Here is a 24112-nt window from a genome sequence, read left to right as displayed (position 1 = left end):
TAGGCCAGGCCTGATGGAACATGGATCCTTTTCAAGTACAGTAGACAGACTACTCAGCCTCTCCTTAGATAGGAGAAAAGGAATCGAGGTTTCGTGGTGGGGGTAGCAGCATCCACCCTGTGGCCAAGCTTGTAGTTAGGGGTTCGCGGGCAGTCTAGTCCTCTCGGAGACATGCAGCCCATACGTGCCACAGGTATACGGTTCTCTAATGGGCCATCCAGACAGGTGAACATGAGGCGTGAATTTTTTAGGGGAGAAACACACATTGGGGTAAGATGATACTTTAACACCTAAATACTCTTCCCGAAAGTGATAGAAAAAAAACTACTGTATATTTTGTGTTTGATCAATCCTAATTAGACAATAACTACATTTTTCAAGCCCATTGCTAAAACGCAAAGGATGCAGATCTGTGGTCGTTGGCAAGCTGAGCCACACGCAAGCCCTGTTCTTTTAATAATGATTTCACCCTGTTTAAAGGATGGAAGGAAGATGAGGAAAATGACGTTGTATCATCCTTAAACACAGTATGCTTATTAAATTTGGGAAATGGCCAGCAGAAACAGTACAACTGCATTTCTGCATCCCCACTCTGCCAGCCTTTAGCTGCTGAAAAGTTTGTGGACATTGGGAGGAATCTGCGATGTTACCATTAACCACCCCTGTAATTTCTGCAAACGTTTCAGGGCAGAGAAAATGTCACCTAGTTAGCAGCCGCAACCCGTGCAGGTAAGAGCAGTGGGCCGGGTGGGGCGGATTTAGACGGCAAGGATGGCGAGGGAAAATGAATTATTTATTTAATGTTCCCTTGTCGTCGTCTGTGGAAATCCCCCACCCCCCCAAGCCGGCCTCACTGCTGCTAGTTACCAGCATGTTTTCCTTGCTGAAGCATTACCAACAGATTATGGGTTTATAGAGTGGCAATAATATATACCTATGTAAAACTGCACAATCTATGAACATGTCTAGACATTTGGAGGGGGAGATTACAGAAGAATTGATTGTTGTTCTTTCTTGTTTGCCACCATCCTGTTCTCTTACATCCTCGCTTTGTCCCTCCCTGTTTGCTATTCCACAGCAGGTTGCAGAACGCCTTGGTTCAATGTGGATAAACCCACTATGAATGGTGATTTTGAAACTATGGACAAGTTGAGGAAGGATTTTGGGGACAAAATCTGCTCCAACCCCATTGGAATTGAGGCACGGACTGTTGGCGGCGTCCCTGCATCTGAGACGGGACAACTTTTTGACACGTAAGGAATTCAAAGTGGGATGTTTACCAAGTATGTAGGTGCTTGTTACAGAGATTCTAATTTCTTCTGTGTTTTTAACGCAATTTAGACATACAATTTAGAGATACCCGATCTGCATTATGATAAATTCACCAAAATAGTGCAAATGTATAGGAAGACAAAAAGACAGAGATAATCTCCTACAGTTAAAGCATCCCTGGGAAATTTGATAAAGAAGCATTTCTCCTAGTCCAAGGCATCCACATCACAGTTCTTACCTGTGAAGTGACTCCTCATAAAAGGAAACATGCCAAGCACTTGCTCCTTTTTTATGGAAAGAAGCTTGCCCTGCCTAGATTTCTCTTTCCTGTGTATTCTTTCTCTTTGGGTCGACTCCCTGCCTTTGCATTATCCATGTGAATCTCTTGCTGTACTTCCAGTATATAAGTATTAAGCAGTAATATACAAAAGATAACGAAAGGTCTCAAGGAGGGGGTACTTGTAAATGAAGATTTCATGTGAATATTATGGCTTATTGAGATGGCCTGTATCCTGTTACAACTAGAGTGCAACTCTAAAGATCTGACGTAACAAGACGGTTGTATCATAATCCTAAAAGATAGAGGAGCATCTGTTCAAAACAAGTTGACTAACGCTTTTAAATGGGCCCAAACCACAGAATAACGGTGGTCATGGGTGCCATGTACCTTTAAAATCTCAACCAGACTCTGATTGGTGCAGGAGAACTTAGCAGGAGAACTGTCAGGTGAGTCTGGAGCCTAATCACTCGGTCTCTAGAAATAAACCCACTGCCCAGATCTATGTGAAAAGAACCCCAATGAATTTGACATCTTGGGTTTGCCTCAGGAGGAATTTCTCCATATTGATAACAAATTATTTCTGCATCATGGCCTTGTACAACAACCAATTATGATCCCCTTACTTGGAGAAAGAAAAGGCAGCAATTTACCAAGTATCCAAGTATTGAAAAACACATTCTTGTAATATACGCATAATTCTAAAAGTAAGGCAAGTACTTATTATGAATTACTGCAAAGGCTAACATAAAATACATGCCCAACACTGGAAATGCTGGAGTCCCACAGAAGAACAATTGAAGCACTGGTGGAAGTTTAAGAATGAAATATGAAGATATACCTTACAAATATTTGCATCCAGTGGTACTAGAAAGTTTTGAGGCTGGGCCAATAGAAGGCTAGCCTGAAAAGTGGACATTTTGATCCGGCATTGGAAGATCACCTGGTTATTGGCCTCTGGTCATATAGAGCAGAACAGCATACATGCTGGTTCTTTCATCCTCTTGTGACACCTTATTGATTACATTCTTGTGTAAGAGAGCTTAGAAATCTTCTTCTTGTTGGGTACAAGAAGCAACCAAGTAAACAATATGTGATTCCCTATATAGACACCACTAACATCATCTGTGCAGTACCCTTATCTTATAACTATGCAAACGCCTTTGAGGTTTCTGAGATGGCAGCATTGTCATACTTCGAAGAGGGTTTGGTCAGTTAGACATTTACATTGATAGATCCTATCTACAATTGTACTAACTGTACAATTATGGATGGAGGCCTGTCAATGTAAAAGGTATTGGTAAGGCTATGAAATAATTTTGTAGGAGTTGTTGGGCAGCTTGATAACCTTTTAGCTGAGAAGAGTATTGACAAAAGAAGGGAAAAGCAGGTTACAGGTTTTTTTTTACATTTTCTTGACTGATTCGACTAAAAATATCCCCAATAACTTCAAATTAATTAAGAGAAGACGTTAAATGGTTACTTCCATCTTCCATGACTTTATCCATGCATGTAGTCTTGTTGAAGTTCGAGAGATGGAAGTTGTAGTGGCATAGAACCATTTTTAAAATGTAATATTAGATGCAGACCTGTCCTGTTCCTCCATCATTTTCAAACGTGCACATGAATCCTCTCCTTATTGGGTGATATCGAAGAACTTGTGGAAATTCTTGAATAACATATGCATGAACACTTTGCATTTATCCGGAACTCGTTGGGTAGCTGCTTCTTTATCATGCCGACCTCATTTTCTAAATGAATACACCACTCCATTGGCTTTGCCTGGGCGTTCTGATTCAGACGGAGAGTCTACAAGATGCATTATTTGTTGCTGATTATTATCTCCTGTGAACTCCAAGAATGCATCGCTCATTGTAAATGCAATCTTTTGACTCGCAGAAACGGACCATTGCAGACTTTCACGCCATATACAAGTCGTCAGGGCAACCTTCTGTCGATGTTAATGATGCATTCTCACATCTCATAATATCTCTCATTTTAGAGACAGGCAAACTTATGTCTGCACAACCAGCCTCTTTTGTCTCCTAGTATGCTTTGCTGCCAGCTGTGTGCCCAGGACCAGAACCCCAGCAGAGAGCTAGTGGCATTGACCAGTTGTTTGGTGTACATTGACAACACTGTAATTGTGCTAGCACTACCCAAGACAACTTGGATATGACCCACAGCAAAGGGGTCATATCCAAGTGCTACTTGTGAAAGAAAGTAAATGCATAGATAACAAAGACATTTTACTTCTACAGGGGTGTTATCAGAAATCTGTCTCTGCAAGAGACTGGCTCAAGGATGTCAATTAGGGGTATTCGGAGTAGTAGCCTCTACCCCTGGCTTATCCTTTGGTACTCCTTATTTATTTTATTTATTATTTATTTTATTTACAGAGTTTTATATAGCACAAATGTGACCCATCAGGGTATCAGAGCACTAGACACAGTGAGCAGATCAAACAAATAGGAAGCAATAAAAAATACAGATACAGTATATCAATCGTCCTGGTAGATTTGGTGATCCGGGGTAGATCAACTTGCAAGTAAATAAGCTGTCTGACTTTAAGATAGCCCTTGAAGTAATCTATTCATTAGAAGCATTTTTACTTCTTTTTTTAAGTTAAAAGTAGAGGGGTTTATCCTGGTTTCAGGTGGTAAAGCATTCCAAATTCCTGGGGTTAGACAAGAGAAGGAGCAGTTGTTACGTTTTCTTTTATTTTAACTTCTGTGCTTGGAACAACAAGATGTTAGTGCTTCTTAAGGACTGCATCTCACCAGATAGATTGAGTTTTTGGGCCAAGTAAACAGGGGTTCAATCATGGAGGGCCTTGTTTTTCATGTGAGCTATCTTCAACTGGATTCTTGCTTTAAAAGGGAGCCATTGTAGATGGTTTAGAGCAGGGGTAATTTGATCAGATCTCTGGATCCTAGGATGAGTCTAGCGGCTGAGGTCAAAGTATCCCTTAGTTGAGTCAGCTTTGCTTTGGGTAGGCCTGCAAGAGTAGCACTCCTTTAATCTAGTCAGGAGAAGACTAGGGCTGGAACTGCTGATTGAAAATCTTCCAGTGGCAGGAAGGGCTTTGATTTTCTTAGTGTGTTCAGGTGGTAGTTGGCTACCCTATTGGTTGCACTACATGATCTTGCATGTGCAAGTATTTGTCTAACGTGATCCCATATGATCTAGAGGATTCGATAATATGTGGGGAGCATTTGAGAGTAGTGAGTTGTTTAAGCCATTCTTCCATAGGAGCCGAGTGATTGTGGGGGGCTCTCAGGGGGATGTTCATTTTGAGTGTGTTAAGCATGAGATGATTGAGGGTCAACCATTGTTGAGTTTTCAGTAAGGCGCAGTTGAGCACTTTGATGTCCCCGGGTGAAGAGATTTTCAGATACAATTGTGCATCATCAGCGTACATGTGATACTGAATGTTTGAGAACTTAAGGAGCTCTGTAAGAGGTTCCATGAGCAAATTGAATAAAGTGGGTGAGAGCAAGGATCCTTGGGGAACTTCAATCATGACCGGAGTAGTGTCAGACACGGTTTGATTTACTTTGATTCTTTGTGCTCTCCTATGTAGAAACGAAGCAAACCAGTTTAACACTAGACCTAATAACCCCATACCCTTCTCAAGAAGGTCAACATACTGTCATGGTTGACCATATTCAAAGCAGAGGAGAGATCAAGTAGTATAAGTAAGCCTGGTATGTTCTTGTGTAACATTCTCAGGGCATCGTCGTCCATGTGTGGTCAGAGTCGTTTCAGTGCTATGACCCGATCTAAAACCAGATTGACAAGGATCTAGGAGTTGAACGATCTCAATGTGGTTGCAGAGTTGTAGGTGTACAACTTCCTCTAATAGTTTTGCAAGTGCTGGGATACTGGTGAAGGGGCCATAGATGTTCATGTCGTATAAGTCCGTATTTGGTTTAAGTAAAATTTGGAGTGACATGCCTTAACTTTAAGCAGTCAAAACACATGCCCTGAGAAAGAGAGGCATTGACAATGGTAGCCCAGAAGGGTAGAATGGAAAGTATAAGCTGTTTGACGAGATTGGCGGGCAGAGGATCATTGAAGTGGTTAGATGGTGTTATTGATGTTAATGTTTTGAGTAGATCGGCTTCATTTGGGATTTCAAAGGAATTCCAAGAGGTGTGTTTTTTTGGAGTATAGCCAATAGTGGGGGAACTAACATGTAGCTGTACTGGTAAAATATTGGGCAGGACCAACGTTAGCAAAATCTGGGAGGTGATTTGCAACTCAGATTCAATGCTTCTTGTCTTTTCAATTAAATATACAGAGAATTCTTCACTGCTAGGCAGAAGCCCACAATCTATAGAGTGATGGTTTGATTTGTAGACTGCTTGCTGGTTAATGATTTCAAATAGTTTTTAGTTTTTTTTGGCATTGTCCAGTTGCACCTTAAAGTATTCTGCTTTGGAACGACAGCTGTGTTTGTTAGAGGAGCTTCTCGAGGCCCTCACATTTTTTAGGTGAGCAGTGCGGGGAGATGTTCTCCATGATCTTTCCGCAAGCCTTAAATTATGCCTTTCCTCATTTAAGCAAGCCATTGAACCATGGTTGGGAAAGCATCTTCTTTATACTTTTTAGTTGCTTAGGAGCGATTGTGTCAAGAATGTCTGATATGGATTGGAAGTAATGCTTCGTGAGATCATTCACCGTCGCTTTGCTTGGGGGAAGAGGAGGAAAGTTATTGCTAATAGAAGTCAGATTAATAGTTCTCAAGTCTCTAGACCAATGTTTGGGTTTGAGAGGTTGTCCCTTTCTAGTCAACACCATAAACCAGGATGAGGAAGTTGATTTGATAGTGGTCAGACCAGTCACATGGTGTTATGGATTCCAGTTGAATGACATTGCCCTTAGCAATGATTAGATCAAAGGTAGAGCCTCTAATGTGCGTTTGTTCATTTCATGAGTGTGTAAGGTTAAGGTCATTAGTGTTGTACCAGTGTATGTTGAGATAATCAGGGAAGATGTAGTTGGTGTGCTGGCCCATGTTAGAGGAGATGGTCTCCATGAATTGTCCAATGAAGAGAAGGTTATTGCCCGGGGGTGGTAAATCATGTGGAGTTTGCATTACTACATATTTTGATACATAGGTATTCACAGGAGGGCATTGGCCTTTTTGTGATTGTTTATCTGTAAGCATGTAGCTGTAGATGCCAGCGAAGCCACCACCAGCTTTTCCCATTCTGTCTAGTCTAATGATGTCATAGTTGGGTGGCACAAGAAAGTCCAGGATGAGTGATGAGGAATCATTAAGTCAAGTTTCCGTTAAAATTAGGGGATCAAGGTCTTGTGCAAGAATGAGATCCGCAATGTCAGTAGCATGTTTTACAGAGGACCTGCAGTTAAGAAAGCATGGGTCTGAGATGAGATTTGGTTACTAGGGAATCTTGGTGAGTAATGGTCACTTGTTGTAGGTTGTATTTGTTAATGGACCTAAAGTTGATACTAGGTATGGTAATGGTCTGGATGGTGTCTAGTGTGGGTGATGAATCCTTATTAGTAGTGGAATGGCACTGCTCTTTTTACCGTAGCCTCCAGGTTTATGAAGGCAAGGACACGAACAGACACAGCATTCTGTCCTGACGTTTTCACCTACAAATCATTGTCATCAGGTGTGCCAATCCAATTAGCTTCATGGGAACAAACCAAGACTACAACACCCCGAATGCATTAGGCCGACACACAAAGGCCCAGGAATGGAATATGGGTCTGTAATGACATGGAGTTAAATAGGCTCCATAAACAGACAGTAAACAGGGCTCAAGAGTCTTCTTTACATCCTGTAGTTTGAACTCATCGCCATTCTCCAAGCCCCTAACTAGCAAACAGAAAGCTGTTCATGGGCTAAGGGAGGCACGAGGCGTCAACCCTATGGTATCAAAAGGGGACGAAAGGTGTGTAGCATAATTTCTGCTGCCCAAAGCATTTTGTTGATTCAGGGCCAGATTCACAAAGGTAAACTTACACTTTTGTGTAAATTTATGATTGTTTGCTATTCACAAAGATATTTTACTAGTAGTATCTTTACAACTGCAGAGTATCCTAAGATAATAAGATACGATTGTCCTATCTTTTATTGTGCGGAGATTCCGCAGTCGTAAAGATGCTACAAGTAAAATGGCTCTGTGACAAGCAAACAATCGTAAACTTACACAAAAGTGTAAGTTTAACTTTGTGAATCAGGACCCACGTGTTCGTGGACAGACTAAATAGACAATAAGCTGGAAGCAGTACAAGGATATACTAAGCGAAGAGGAACAAAAAAATGTATAAAAACAAAAGTGGAAGCTGTGGGTCAGGGAGATTGAGATTACAATAAAACAACTGTCATATGGATTGCCTGTCTCTTGGTTAAGGGCTCACCTTATAGGTAGGACTTAATTTGTAAAATAAGTGCCGGTGCCCAAAGATTTCCCCGAAGCCTGGAGATTTGTGCTCCCTAATGTCAGGGTTGCCGAATATCAAGTCTGTGTGGTCTTGATTCCACCTCATGAATCTTTCATCAAACACCAGACACTTCCTGCCCCTTTATCTCAATTTTGTAGGTTATTCTTCTTCCCTGTTTTTTTCCCTTTGTCATTGTTTTCCGATTTCCCCCCCTCTATCCTTCCCGTTTTTGTATTTTTCTCTTTCTTACTATGGGTCAAAGTGTTGCCAGGGAAATTTAGAGTCGGTCCCCAAAAATGAGAGGTGGTGTGCCCCATCTTCAACCCCCGGTTCAAGGTAAGTACTGGTTATAGGTAGGCACTGTGACGAGGAAGGCACATGAGGTTTTAACCAGAAAAGACTCTGAACATTAACTAGCAGGGGAATGACCTGAACAGTCCACATCTCTAATAATGATAAATAATTTATGAAGAATTTGAGACTTTTAATATTCATCAGTTCTGTTTGCCGAGACATAACTCCTGAATTTTTGACAAACAGGAGTTTCTCGCGTTGAACAATGTTGCTTTCAAAATGTGTAATCGATACGTCATGGTCTCCAGTGTGAGATCAAAAGACGCCTTCCACATTCCCTATAACAAGATCCCTTTCCGGGACACTGATTTAGTTCGACCCAAACAAATTCTTAATCCTTTTCAGTTTTGCAATTTAAAAAAATGCGAAACTCATTGAGAGTCTCTTCTCCCGAGCAGGTGGTTCGAAACATTGGAGGAGGAGAGGAAATATCTCTGCAACATATTATCTCGAAACCAGAAATTACACAGATGAGTTTACGAACTGTAAAAATACCTCTTTGTACATCATTTTCTGTCAATTGCCAGCAGAGGGCAGCACTGTTGTTCACATGCTAGAGGGCCTGTGCTGTTGGAAGTGTATTGAGTTATTTCTCCTCACCTTCTTTCCTTCTGTCTCCCAACAGATATGATGCCACATTCGGGCTTGCCTGTGTAAATAAAAAGCAGGTCAGCGGATCGCCGTGTCTAGATTACGAGGTGCGGTTTACCTGCCCCTTTCAGTTTTGTGCAGGTAAGTGTTTATTTATGGAAGAGCTGGGAATTAAGGGAATGTGGGAGAAACTTGGCACGTGCACACCAGGTGATCGTGAAAGGAGCTTTTAGAAACTTGTCCCTTTGTCAAAGAATGGGGAAAGCATGCAACTAACTCCCCCCACAATCCTGTCAGAGCCTGTAGTAAACTCCGACACCCCACAATTGCCTTACACCCTCCTCCCTCCTCTCTCCTCCCGTGACCTCAACTGACCTACACCCCACTTAGATTTACCACCTGCTTCAATTAGACAGTAAATCTGACGAGACATTTCTCCGAATTTTGGAATAGTCAGCCAGTGCAAACATACCAGGTAACTTCCGGTTCACATGGTTACTCCCCGTCCTGGGGCAATTATTGTGTAATTGACGGGCTCTGATGGGGAGATGCTGGAGAGAAGCATTTATTCCAGCCCTGGTATCTCCATATCATAAATCTGTTGCACTCATCCCGTGTGCATGCGTTAACCTAGGCCCCAGTGGGCCTCATTTATGAGGTTTTACCGTAGGTGCACAAAAGACTGCGGTTCGCCAACACAGGGTGGGACCTTTGCACCATGGTGCAAGGGTGCCTGCATAGTGGGGATGATAATTTTTGTGCAGGAATGTTTTTCTTCCTCTACAAAAACAATCACAAGAGGCGTTTTCCTCTTTCTATGTGTGCTGCATTCTGCAGCACACAGAAAAAGGAAAAATGAGGAGAAATCAAAGATATTTCTCCTCTTTGTACCTCCCTTACGCCTCCCCCGGGGAGGCATACGTTTTTGGTTCTGCTCAGATTTACGATTTCTTGTAAATCTGGGGCAGTGTCAAAAAGCCTTGGATATTGCTGGGAACGCCCCCAGCAACACGCATTGCACGCTCCTTTAACGCAGAAAACTGTGTTAAAGGGAACGATATTTACAAGGCAGCATTAAGCCAAAAAACAGTGGCTTAGTGCTGCCTGGTAAATATGGAGCAGGCTCCTGCACCACAGAATGTCACAATAAGTGACGTTCCGGCGGCGCAAGGGGCCATGAGGCCCGAGTCATTGACAATAATCAGTTCTGGACTGTGTTCTGAACCAGGAGAGGCACAGTCATCTCAACCTCATAGTGACAGAGAACTACCATCTCTGGGTGTTTCATGCGTGGAGCGCTGCGGCGGCAGCATATCGTGTTAGTGAATTCATCTAATGGGACGTTTTACCTGTGAGACATGAATGCACTCCTGTATGCCCATTCCTCTAAAAGGTTCTGCTGCTAATGATGAAGTGGAGTGATGAGACAGGCTTTCTCTAGACACGCCAGGGCCCTTCCTGACACATTGGACTGTAAATGACTCTGGCATATCCCAGCTGTCTCCTAACCGCAGTGTTTGTTTGCCTGCGACTGGGGTGGGACATAGTCCTTCAGCCTGACATGTGCCCGGAGGGGCGGGGCCAGCACCGATCATGCTAAAAGCACACCAGCACTCCCGCAGCACATGTGCCACGATTAGCTGCAGTATCAGTGGGTTTTATCGATTTTCAGTGTTGGAGGCCCTGCAACAGTTACTGTTTGCTAGTGGTTCTTGTTTTTTCTGATAGGCGAGGGTGTCAATCAATCAATCTATCAATCAGTGTTTTATAAAGCGCTCTACTCACCCGCGAGGGTCTCAAGGCGCTGGGAAGGGGGGGTGCAGCTCCGGGTCAGTCAAAAAGCAACGTCTTGAGGTCCTTCCTGAACAAGTGGAGGGTTGGGGAGCATCTGATGTTGACCGGGAGCAGGTTCCAGGTTTTGGCAGCGATGTGGGCGAAAGCTCTCCCGCCCGTTCTGCTTCTGCAGATACGGGAGACCTCCGCCAGGGCAAGGCCAGCGGAGCGGAGGTTTCTCTTGGCTACGTGGAAACATACTCGGTCATTGAGGTATTTGGGGCCGATGTTGTTGAGGGATTTGTAGGCGTGGGTGAGTAGTTTGTAGGTGATCCTCTTCTCGACGGAGAGCCAGTGAAGGCTTCGGAGGTGTTGGGTCATATATTCGTGGCGCGGTGTCCCAAGGACGAGTCTGGCAGGAGCGTTCTGGATGGCCTGGACCTTGCTTAGAAGAGTTTTGTTGATTCCGGCGTAGAGGGCGTTGCTGTAGTCAAGGTGTGAGCACCAATTGCGGATGGTGGCACAAAGCGAGAGAGATTTGGCCAGTTTTACAGTTGGGGACCCTACTATCATACTGCGTCTGTGTTGTATGTGTGTCACAGGCTGTGGTCAGTACTGTTGGTTCTGCAAAAGAGAAAGCCATAGCACTTTGAGAGATTGCGCAACCTATCTCTAGACGCGCAGGTTGGGTTGTTGTGAGGGTTTCTCTTATGGCACTATTGAGCACCTAAATGCACATGATGTAGCTAGTATTAGAATACTGTATGCTTGAAGTCTATAATTGTACTAAGGTGGTTTGAAGTGGAAGGTTTAATAGAGAATGCATAGGAATGTTGTTTCTGATTGAAGACAGGGGGTGTCAACTTTGTGTTATTGTATCCTACTGGGTAATTTATACTGATAAAGAGATGTCATAATATTCTACCTATGCCAGAGTAAAACTATTGAAGCATTGTTACTTGTACTTAACTCTCCCTGACAACACGTGAACATTCACTTTACAAAAAGATACTTTGTACAACAACTTAAGTCGCCAAGTATATGATGCTGACACAGATGCAACTTACACATTCATTGATGGATCAGCATTGAGCTGAACACCAAGTTTGCATTAAAAAATGGACCGAATGGGACAGGACGAGAGGGTCGCATACCAACATTTTCATGACTCTACGGGGGCTATTTACAAGCCCCTTTCACCACTAGAGCATCTCTTTTCAGACGCTCCGGTGGCGTTGCTCCATTCCCCATATTTACAAGGTGGTGCTAAATCACTTAACGAGGCTTAAAGCCACCTTGTAAATATGCCCCTTTCTGCAGCAGTCCATGGTGGCAAAGGGGCATGGAATGGGTGTTGCTGTGGGATTTCAACCACAACACCCATCGCTTTTTGACGCTGCCCCAGATTTACAAGGCTGGGGCAGCACCAAAAAACTAAGGCTAGGTAATACCTGGGCTTAGAATAGCGATAAGAGGGGAAATTATTAATTTCTCCTGTTTTTATGTGTGCTGCAGTCTGGCGCTAGTGCACTGGCGCTCAGCAGCTTTTTTAGTGCCAGGGGAAACACAGGGGTGCAGCCTTATTTGTGTAAATAGAGCATATCCCTGCGTTTAGAAAATGTCGGAGCGCGGCACTGGCAAATTTGGTGTAGCACTGCGATCTAGCATTTTCTTGTACATAGGCCCCAGGTGTTCATTGCCACTATATATACAGACCTCATATTTACTACTTTTGAGTTTTATGTAATTGGGCTGCTTAGGTTATGATTTACCAGTAGCCCGGGTTGAACAGTAGCCAGCCCAAAGGCTGAACTTCCATAAATTAGGAGAAGAATTTGTATATCATCTATGTAAGTAAAAAATGTAAGCTCAGAACTAGATATGTGGTACAAAAGGGGGTGGTGATGGACGGAGCATCTGAACCAATCAAACACTCACACCCAGTCAACAGATCTGGGTTTAATCCAATCCATCACCGTTCTTTAGCCCACTCTGCCACCCCAGTTCAGACATGGCCATATGCAAATCAGTCTTACCCTGTGCCTCATGGGAACAGTCCAGCCCGAACTGCCAAGCCATGCCTTCCCTGGACCGCAAACAAGCTTCCAAGGACTGGTTTCTGGCATTTCAGACGTCTTCAGCCCGGCTTGCTTGAATCCAGTGGCAAAGTGAGCAAGGGACTCACGTCTGAGTATACCCTGCCAACTTATGGCAAACAAAGTGGTACAAAAGGGGATGGTGATGGACAGAGCATCTGAACCAATCAAACACTCACACCCAGTCAACAGATCAGGGTCAGACTGATTTGCATAGGGCCATGTCTGAACTGGGGTGGCAGAGTGAGCTAAAGAATGGTGATGGATTAAACCCAGATCAGTTGACTGGGGTGAGTGTTTGATTTGCTCAAATGCTCCGTCCATCATCCCCTTTTGTATCGCTTTGTTCGAACTAGATATGAGCTTAGTCAAAGTGTGCATAGAGGTGTTGAATAATACAGGACTAAGAGAGGTTCTTTCTGGAACCCCACAAGAAAGCTGTCACAAAGAGGGCATGACAATAGATCCTTAGCCTGATGATCAAGGTCCTGTGATCAACTTTGTTAAACCCTGGTGAAGGTTCATGTAAAGCGACAATGAAAATGCCACTAGCATCAATCAGTTAATTAGAAGAACTCATTCATAAGCGAAAATAAAAAGACTGAGTACTGATTATAAGTCTAAACACAGTGTGAAAGTAGGGCAGGCATAATCTCGAACTTCAGGGAACTTGAAGCTGACCATGGATCTCTTTCTGAAGTGGTCTGGCATCTGGGAAATTATATGAAATGTATATGGAACACTAAACAAGGGATGATTATTTTAGAAGAGGGAACAACTTTATAAGAACACAACATGGAGTAAATGCGAATTGAGAAAGGCATTTACAACAGTAAGGGCCATATGTATGAACACATTTTCCCATAGACACAGAATGGGTAAAACCCTTTGATACATCTGGCCCTAAGTGAATTGGGATTACTACCTTGAGTATCAGTTTCAAAATATGTCATAATGTCATGAATATAGATTGAATAGTAAGGAGATGCTGCTCACGGCGCGCTGCGCGAAGAGCTGGAAATATTTACATAGCAGTGTTGCGCTTTTAATTTTATTTCACTTAGCTGATTTTAAACTTTCACCTGTCGCTTCCCCGGTCCACCGCTGACTTTATGTCAGATTGATGTGGAGGGAAGTTTGATTCGAGTAGCACACCGGAAGTGAATAGACTTCCGTTGTGCATCCTGCACCAGTCAGGGGCCCGGGCGGTACTACTTAAGGAGCAACGGCCCGCTCTCCCAGCTGATTGAATAGTAAGGAGACGCTGCTCACGGCGCGCTGCGCGAAGAGCTGGAAATATTTACATAGCAGTGTTGCACTTTTAATTTTATTTCACTTAGCTGATTTTAAACTTTCACCTGTCGCTTCCCCGGTCCACCGCTGACTTTATGTCAGATTGATGTGGAGGAAAGTTTAATTCGAGTAGCACACCGGAAGTGAATAGACTTCCGTTGTGCATCCTGCACCAGTCAGACGGTCCCTAAGACGCGCCAAAGACAAGCCCGTCTTCGCCCATCTTCGCCCGTCCGTGCCAGTACTTCGCCTCTCGCCAGGGACCCTGGCCTCGACGAGCTGGCTGGATACACCTATACCAGGGATACACTCCTAAGCCTTAACACATCAGTGACCTCCTGTATTAGGACTCCATTACACCACTTGAGGGGCCCTTTAAAATGTGCCTGTGGATTTACCCTCCCAAAACCTACGGCACTTCCGCCTTTCAACACTACCTGTCCTCAACAACGGCTCACTAGCGCAGCTAAATATTAGATCACTGGCTAAGCATTATGTGGAAGTGCACAACCTGGATGAGGAGTACTCACTGGATATTTTGTTTCTCACAAAGACTTGCCTCCAGGATGACATGACCACAGTCATCAATTTGGCCACTCCACCGAGATACTCAACCCACATTCTGAACAGGCAGTCTAGAGGTGGAGGCATTGCGGTGATGGTCAAATCTCAATATTCATGCCTTTTCGCCAAGATGGATATTGAGGGATGCGAATGTGCTCGCTACAGCATTAGGGTTAACCCGCACCTGACTGTATCAGGTATCCTGATATATAGACAGGATAGTAGCTTTGTTAAAGCTCTTCTGGAAGCAGTAAGCTCTTTGGCAATAGGGACCGCTAACTTTAACATCTTCGGGGATTTGAACCTTCACTTTGATCTCACTACGGACAAAAAGATAAGTGGCCTGTTAGCCGACCTTGCTGCATTTCAACTCTGTCAACTAGTTAAGAACCCCACTCACAGGGGAGGCCACCTACTAGATCCCATCTTCTGTAACCTAGAAGAGGCTACGGTAGAGGTGCCTATTTCAATTCCCTGGTCTGACCACATGCTGGTTATTATGTCCCTACCTATACACGACCCGTCAAGCATGAGTAATGCTCAACGGGTACATAAGCGACCGTGACCAAAGCTACGCCTCGAAGATTTTTATGCCCGGCTTAGAGCTGACCCCCCTGAAGCCTGTGATAACACCGAGCTGGGCTACGAGAAATTCTGCACCTGGCTTACCCAGGCTCTGGATTCCCTGATCCTGGCTGACTGGATCAGGGCTCGCTCCCAGGAATCGAGGCCTTGGTATAATGAGTCGCTTACCATCCTCAGGATATTGTGCAAAAAAACTGAACGCAAATGGAGAAAATCGGATGAGCCAGGTATAAAGATTCAATACCATGCCGCACAAAAAAACTATCATAGAATAATTTGTAAGACGTGAGCCGCTTACTATGCCAATGAGATCAGATTAAGCCAGAATCCCTCTAAAACTATCTTTAAGATTCTGAAGGATCTTAGTGCCAAAAAAACTGTTGTTTCGACGGCTGCCTCCTACATACATTGCGAAAAACTGGCCTCCTTTTTTATAGACAAAGTACGGGCAATTTATGGTTCTTTTCCAGCTACACCTTGTCCTATTCCCTCGAATACCGAGCCAACTAACAAACTTATGACAATCCCTGACATTAATCATGATGAATTCCTCAGACTCTGCGGGAAAATCAAATCTGGTTCCCCTGCGGATCCTCTAAAGCCCGCCCAATTTAGAGAAGCATCCACGCTTGTACTTAACCCTCTTTGTCAGATTACTAATTCTTCTTTTAAATCTGCTATTATACCTACAAGATGGAAACAGGCATGGGTATCCCCCATTATTAAAAAACCTGCGTTAGCCAGAGAACTTTAGGCCTATTTCATTGCTCCCCTGGTCGGCCAAGGTGGCTGAGGCACACGTCAATAATACTCTGACGAAATTTCTCTGCTCCAATAACATTCTGGATACCTCCCAGCATGGCTTTCGTGAGGGCCATAGCACCGAAACAGCGCTCCTGAGCGTGACGGAACATCTTCGGACCATCATGGACTCCGGCCAGACGGCGGTGCTGATCTTATTGGATCTTAGCGCTGCCTTCGATACGGTCTCACATGAGGTGCTGCTGTATCGACTGGAGGCGGCTGAGATCAGTGGACGGGCACTGGATTGGTTTAGGGCGTTCCTAACCGGAAGATCTTTCCGAGTCTCCACCCCCCGTTCCTATCTAAGGAACGACTAATTGAGCCCCCAGGGGTCGGCACTCAGTCCGACGTTATTCAATCTCTACGTCCAGCCACTAGCTGAGGTCACCAAACTGTGGGAGCTATCAATAGTCTCATACGCGGACGACACTCAGTTGGTGGGGATGCTGAGTGACGACTCTGGGCTGAGCTCATTCAATTTTAAACAGGGCCTAACAGCAGTAACAAACTGGATGACCTCAAACTACCTGCAGCTCAATGCCAGCAAGACTGAGGTCTTGCTGGTAGGAAAAGATGTTTCTGCCTGGGGAGAAAAATGTTGGCCTGAGATCCTAGGTAACCCTCCCGAGCCAAAAGGTGAGGTAAAAAATCTAGGAGTTTGGGTAAACTCCTCCCTTAATTTTATTAATCATACCAAAAAAGTTGCCGCCACGTGTTTTGGGATCCTTCGGAACCTTAATCCTATTTTAAAAATTTTCGATCCTTCCACCCGCCAGCTCATGGTGCAATCTTCCATCCTCTCTCGCCTGGACTATGCGAGCTCTCTGCTTCTAGGGGTTAACCAGGCAGAGGTGGGAAGATTGCAGCGAGTGCAAAACGCGGCAGCTAGAGCATTGATAGGGCTCCCCCGCTCCCACTCGGTTGCAGGCACCCTGACGAAACTCCACTGGCTGCCCGTGGACAAGAGGATTCAATTCAAGGCTCTCTGCCTTTGATTTAAAATCCTGAAATTCGCATCTCCGCCTATGCTCTGTCCTCTCCTAACCCTGTATTTCCCTCGGCGAACTTTGCGATCGGAAGGCCAGCACCTGGTAGTGGTTCCGCGGATAAAGCGCTCTCGGATGGGCGGCCGCTCCTTCCGCTATCTGGCGGCAAAACTATGGAATGCCTTACGGCTCCAGCTACGCGGCCTAAATGATCTTTTGATGTTCAGAAAGGCCATTAACCCCATTCGATGCTGGTGACGGAACCGTTCCGTCATCAGTCACGGTTGAGCTGTGCTGATGACGGAACGGTTCCGTCACGACCGCGCCCTGTTCTGGAATGTCCAGTACAGGGCACGGCTACGGCGCCGCACGGAAGCGGTTAAGACCCATCTTTTCCTTTAGACTGCTTTGTTATGTTAAAGCTGCAATTCTATGCCAGCGGTAGCTGTGTTTTTCTTACTCTTTTAAAAAGCGCCGGGACGCCCCTTAGCTGGGGCAGCTGCGCGCTATAGAAGAATATGTAACATAACATAACATAACATATCCTAAGGATTGAAATCTATACAAATCTATCCACAATCATGTTGATGTTATCTTGTTTTGTGAGAAAGTGAAACTGTGTCAGTGGCGCCTACCGGTAGAGGATGGTGACATAATCACACAAGTATGCCTTGATTATGGTCTGGTAATCAAAAAACTAGGAAATGGAATCAGTATCAACCATTCGCTTCCATCCAACCTCCTCCAATAGCCCAATGACTCCTAACTAAGGCCACAGACAAAGTTAACCCAAAACCTTCCTGTAGGAATTGGAGCATCAAAGGATCTTGCAAAACAAATGATCATACTCCTTCAGTTCACACAACCCCTGATAGATCTTCCAAGTCTTATTATATATATATATTTTTTTTAGTTATTATTATTTATACGCCATACTGTGGTGACTAAGCCACACATAGTCCCCAAAACAATCAATAGTAACAGCAAGCAGTGAAGTCAGGTTAATAAAAGAGCCTGCTCTCAACAGATGTCCTAAAAGATAACAAGGGCTTCTCTTTCCGTAGGCATAGATGTATTCATTCCAGAGTTTGGGTCCTAGCAATGACAGTCTCCAGTCAACCTGAAATCTGCAGTTAGTTTAAGCGACCACAAGAAGGCAGTGGTCCATTGAAAATTGTATCCTTCTATATTTTTACAGGCAGAGCATCTGCGTCAGATAGAAAAGTCACTTTCCATGCAGTCACTTGAATACAATTTTTTTAGAACTGTGAATACATACTGCCCTTTACCAATAGACACTGGATGGACCTTACGCAGTGGGAAACATGGTCTAATTTACAGAATACAGTGATTCAGCAACCTGCAGCATTGTTACTTACAGCAGTTGAACCATCTATCTTTCTGAAAGACCACCATGTACAGAGCATTTACTGCCCAATGTTGAATTGATGAGTGCTGCTCCACTAGTTTGTGGGGTGCTGAAGGTAAAATGCACAGGACCCTTCAAAGTTGGAACATCTTAGAACCAGCAGTCTAGGACTGTGTCATCAGTATGAAGTTTAAGTCTCATATCCTCTTCCTAAGCAAAGCCATATGCTCTGTGACTAGGGAAATAATTGATGGCTGTGGCCATAAAAAAGGGGTGGACACATCTGTTTTGAACCATGTAGAATCACCTTGGCCTGGGCTGCAATGAGCTTCAGCCCACTGACTCCCAAGCAACCAGTGATCTGATTTATGTTCAGGCCTAAGTCTTCTAAAGTGTCTGTTGCGCCAATCACCTGCATATAAGTGGTGCACGTGCAACCAGGATCGGATTGGCAGGGAGGAAATCGGCCCGTGCCTGAGGGGCCTGTGGCAGAGGCTAGCTTGTGGCCCCAATTTTTTAGACTGTGGATCAAGAAACTCCAAATACCTGGGCTGGTTTTCCATAGAGCTCCAGCTTCAGGTGAGAGGTAGTCTGAGCAGGCCACATGTTCGGTTATATGATTATACCACGATTTCAATTACCACGCATGGCTTTACCACGCGAATTTTACATCGCAAGTGGCTTTACCACGCTGGTATTTACAACGTAGGATTTTACTACGCCTAGAAACGTCTTACCTGCACGTCTTTCTCTACGAGCCCTTACTTCCATCCTCCATTGAAACAAGCGTCAAAACACGTATACCAAAATAAAAAAAGGACTGTTTTTTTGACGTACACGGCACGTCTTTGGGGGAGGCTCTTTCCTTTATATTTTGAATTTATGTTCGTTTTTTTTTTAAAGTAACCTGCTTGTTATTTTTGGGGGGGGAGACCCCCCCCAGCCCCCCTCCGAGCCCCCCCCCCCCCTCTGCCCCCCAAGCCCACGCAGAACGACTTGGGGAAACATCATTTACTACGAAGTAATTACCACTAATAACGTTTTCCACGAGTCACTTACCACGAAAACGTCTTTTAAACGCGGGTGCCTTCCACGACCTCCACTACCACGCAAGTACGTTCTGCGTGGGCTTTGGGGGGGGAGACGTGGTAATCCTTCCAGTCGTTCTGCGTGGGCTTGGGGGCTGGGGAGGGGCTGGGGGGGGGGGGGTACTTGGGGGGGCTGGGGGGGTCTCCCCCCCAAAAAAAAAAAAAAACAAAGGAGCAGGTTACTTCGAAAATAAAAATACGCACTTCAGTACCACTGAAGAAAAAGGAAAGTGCCTCCCCCAAAGACGTGCCGTGTACGTCAAAATAGCAGTCCGTTTTTAATGTTGGTAGACGTGTTTTGACGCTTGTTTCGATGGTGGATGGAAGGAAGGGCTGCTGGTGAAAGACGGGAAGGTGTAAGGTAAGTAAATAATCTTTATTTAAAATATATAAATATTTAAGCGCACAGTAAAATAAAAGAATTAATAAATCTAGGGTAATTTGTTGTTTTTGAATGTTGAAAAAAACGATCGAATGGGTTAAGCAGTTACTACAAACTCTAGACATACTTTTTTTGCCTATCAATTTCATTATGTTTCATTTGTGCTTAGTGGACGTTTCTACGCGTGTTATAATCCATTGTTGTAAATTCCAGCGTGGTAAAGCCACTTGCGAACTAAAATTCGCGTGGTAATGCCATACGTGGAACTTGCAATCGTGGTAACATCATATATTCAACGACTTGAAGGAATACCACGTCTCCCCCCCAGCCCGTGGTAAAGACGTCGTGGAAGGCACCCTGCGTGGAAGGCACCCTGCGTGGTAAGTGTCACGTGGTAAACGTTAGTAGTGGTAATGCCTTCGTGGTAAATGATGTTTCCCAATTAATTGTTATTTGCAGAATGATAATAGGGCGTCAGGAGGCCGCCATCGTGTGGTGCACCTTCTTCCAGGGCCCCAGAAGGTGTCAGCGAGCCTTTGAGGGAGGTGTGCCTTTTGACCAGTGCAATTAACAAGTCGTCGGCGCAAGGAGGAAGCTTTTGTCCCCCACAGCAGGTCTTTACAATAAAAAAAAAATCTGACTAGAAGCGGATAAGAAGAAATCACCTTTTTCGGCATGAATGGTTGCGACCCGCATTTGTGGGCCACTTTTTTTTGGGGGTGCCCGGGCCAATTTTTCATCCCAATCCGACCCTGCGTGCAACAGACTCTGCAGTAACTTTATGGAAACTGTTGAAGAAGGTAAAAACCATCTCTGGCTGGGCCAAACAGGGCTACGAATATTACTTATGCTCTACTTCTACTCTGCAGACCGATCTCCTCACTTGGTGGATCAGAGGAAGCAGAGGGAAGGCACATTGCAGACCAGTAAGCTTCTTCAGGACCAGACATACACCCCCATACCATATCTTTTTGAAGTCTTATGCACAATTAGGATAGCAGATAGTTCTACGTACCCAAAGTCAGCACTGGCCTCCGAAATTTGCAGCACAGATCCTGCAAAACAATTGGACACAGAGACAGATCTGTTCTCATTCAAGACCAGTCCTGTACAATCTGTTAGTTTTTGCTTGTCCTCCACCTGGTGTGTTCTGCTGACAAAGTCAGAACATTTTCTTCTTTTTCAGTTCCTGAAACAATCATAGGCTCTCCGACAAGTTTGATTCTTGTTCCTTCCTGTCAGTTGAGATAGCTCTGACTCAAGCTCTTACAGTAGTGGCCAATCGTACTATGAAGTGGTGGAGCGGGGGTAGGAGGAACACAAAAAAAAAAATATAAATAAAAAATAAAAAAACTTACCTGCTCCAACGGCTGCCGCCTTGCTCCTGATCGTCGCGTCCTTGTCAGGCGCCTGCTGCAAACTGCGCAGGCTTCCAGCTACCAATCCCAACGCTTCTCACATGCTGGAAATGCTATTCTCAGCATGTGAGTAGCACTGGGATTGGTCTGAGAACCTTGGTTCGGCGCTCAGGCATAGACTGGGAGCCTGTGTTGGTTTCTCCACCCATCTGTACAAAGCAGTTAGGTGCAGAAAGGCTAAGGGTAATGATGGTTTGCCCACCGCAGAGGGCAGCCCAAGCCGGAAAGAGCACTTGGAAGTGCCCACCACTCCTCCCTCCTCCATGGTGCTGCCGTGGCAGAGTCAGGATGGGAGGCCAAGCCCCTCCCTCACAGCCTGCGGGGCAAATAATAAAAGGATAATAAAAATTATTTATTATTTTATTTTTGTCCTTTGCCTCTGCTGGCTTTCAGAAGGGGAGGGGGTGATGCTCCTACACCATAACCGACAAGCCTCCCCTGCCCTCTTATGCATCACAGTGCAGGTCGTCCCTGGACAAAAGTTGAGAAAGACCCTGCAGTTTAGTCCTCATGGTTGGATGGAAGACATCCTCTACCAAGCAGGCTTGTATACAGGGGCGGCTCTAGGCTCATGGCGGCCCTGGGCAGGGAGCGTAGGTAGGGGGCCCCGTAAGAGGCGGTCCGGGCAGGGAGGAGCGCAGAGGCCAGTGAAGAGTGGGGGGTCAGGGTGTTTGGAAGTGGAACAGAGCCGGAGGCCACCAAATCCCTGCCAGGGGCCACCATGCAAATATGTATCCATCCTCGGAGGATTATTATATTAAGGATATATATTGGCCTGGTGGCCCCTGGGGTTTGGTGGCCCTGTGCAGGTGCACAGCCTGCACATGCCTAAGGCCGCCCCTGTTGTATACTTGTTCTTAACTGTCCCTCCAGCCCAGACAGCTGCAGTCTGTGGCTATGGTCCTCACGCCAGATAATCCAAGGGACTATCTTTACGGCTGATAACAGCAAACAATATTTGAAGGAGTGAGACACGAGAACTAAATCTTCGAAATGCAATGTTGACGGGAATGATTGAGAAAAAAGCTGTGCCAACTCATCTATTCATTCATGCACTCATTTCATCCCTCCAAGTGTTTACACGTTCTTATATACACTCAAACAAGTACACAAGGGAAGAAGGAATTTCAAATAGACAAACCTATTGACTTTGCCAGTGCATGACATCTTCTCTCTGCGTCTACAGGGATCCTCCGGTCAGGTGGGAACTCTTCTTAACTATACTAGCTGCACTACCTTCCATGTTGTTCTCTGTGGGAAAACGTATTATTTTTACTACCAAAATATAAATATTAGGGGCCTCATTTATGCGGCCTTGCGTCAGTTTTGCGCTGCTGATGCGTCACTTTTTGTGATGCATCGGCGGCGTAAATCATGCCTCCTGCTGCGCACTATTTACAAAGTGACGCATCTAAGCAGATGCGTCACTTTGTAAACCCCTGCGCTACATTATACCTGCATCAGGTATAATGTATGCAGGGGGGGCGTTACACCGCAAAAAGCCTCGTAGAAGTGACGCAGTGAAATCTATGAGATTTCACTGCGTCACTTCTAGGACACTGTTGCGTCAAAATCTTGCGCCTGCCTCACAGCAGGCCTAAGACTGACGCAGCCCCTTTCACATGGGGCTTTCCCCATGTGCAAGGACACATTGCTGGAGTTGCGTCCCTTTTGTGACACACACCAGCAATGTGTCACTTTTGCGCTTACAGATACGTCAGAAATACTGACGTATCTGTAACTCCTTGCGACATGATGCGCCATACATTAAATATGACGCATCAGGTATGTCGCAAGGAGTGCGCACTGAGAAGTGACGCATCGCTGCTTTCACGCAGCGATGCGTCATTTCTCATAAATGAGGCCCTAGGAATTTATAGACAAAAAAGTCACCTTGCTGTGCATGGATCTTTTGTACTTCCTCTCTCTCTAAAGGTTAACGAAAGCGCTGTACTTGGTATCCGTCCACTTCCTCGTGTTTCCACTTATTGTGTTTTTTTCTTTTTTATTAGGAACACCATGTGCATGAGCACTATGGTCACTGTGAGAAAGAAAGAAGAGATGGGGAAAGTGCAATCCTGATTTCAGAAGAGGACAGAATATGCCACCCACTCCGGAGTGCTTAACATACACAGGATCGAAATTATTTAGATCAGCAACACCACAAACATGCAGAAATTAACATAAATTATGTGAAATAGCCCATAATATCCCACAAATCAAGGAACATCCACATATGAGCGTAATGCTCGTTCATACAATAATACAAAAAATAGATTGTCTCACGACCACAGTCATATTCAAACATATATTCAAGTGCACACATACATGATCCAATGTCGAAAGACGAAATTACATGTACACTAACTCTTACCTACATACATAGCACCGCACCCCTTTGTTCAAATTATGGTTAAACTGTGTTTCAAATTGTGTATTATTCTAATGTTATTAGCATCAATAAAAGAGTAAATATCCAGCATTATAGCAAAGAGATGGTTAGAATATATGATTCTGAATGACAGACAGAGGGTCCTTTGTGAATTTGCCCTTATTTTGTTATTACACAGCTGCTAAACACAGTAATAAAACAGGTATATTCTCATATTTAATTGAGCTAAGTATATTGCGTTATGAAGTTTCATATTGGTTGTATCTTTTTTAATTCCTCTTTTTGAAAATCGAGACTCTATATTTAAAAGAAAATGTAACACTATTTTATTGAGTTCATATAAAGACCTTCATAATATAACACAATAAAGTATCTCACCTTTCCCGGAGCCATAAATCTACCCAGCAACTCCAGCCCTAAAACCTTGCAGGGCCCCCTAATCATTCTA

At 44.5% G+C, this 24112-nt stretch overlaps 1 protein-coding gene across 3 annotated transcripts in view; it reads left to right on the top strand.

Moving 5' to 3' along the window:
• The window catches only part of LOC144753177 (mucin-5B-like), a 404695-nt gene extending 380944 nt beyond the window's left edge, over window positions 1-23751 (top strand). For all 3 annotated transcript variants that reach the window (XM_078640943.1, XM_078640942.1, XM_078640944.1), the window contains 3 exons: window positions 1079-1253; window positions 8949-9055; window positions 23285-23751. In XM_078640943.1, the coding sequence (XP_078497069.1) occupies window positions 1079-1253; window positions 8949-9055; window positions 23285-23301 (299 nt within the window). In that variant the 3' untranslated portion in view covers window positions 23302-23751. The remainder of the gene's footprint in view (window positions 1-1078; window positions 1254-8948; window positions 9056-23284) is intronic.
• The last annotated feature ends 361 nt before the right edge of the window (window positions 23752-24112 follow it).

Source organism: Lissotriton helveticus, chromosome 5_1 (genome assembly GCF_964261635.1).
Source record: "Lissotriton helveticus chromosome 5_1, aLisHel1.1, whole genome shotgun sequence".
Classification (NCBI taxonomy): Eukaryota; Metazoa; Chordata; class Amphibia; order Caudata; family Salamandridae; genus Lissotriton; species Lissotriton helveticus.
The sequence above is the reverse complement of the archived record's forward strand: the minus strand, read 5'-3'. Positions and strand labels throughout refer to the sequence as shown.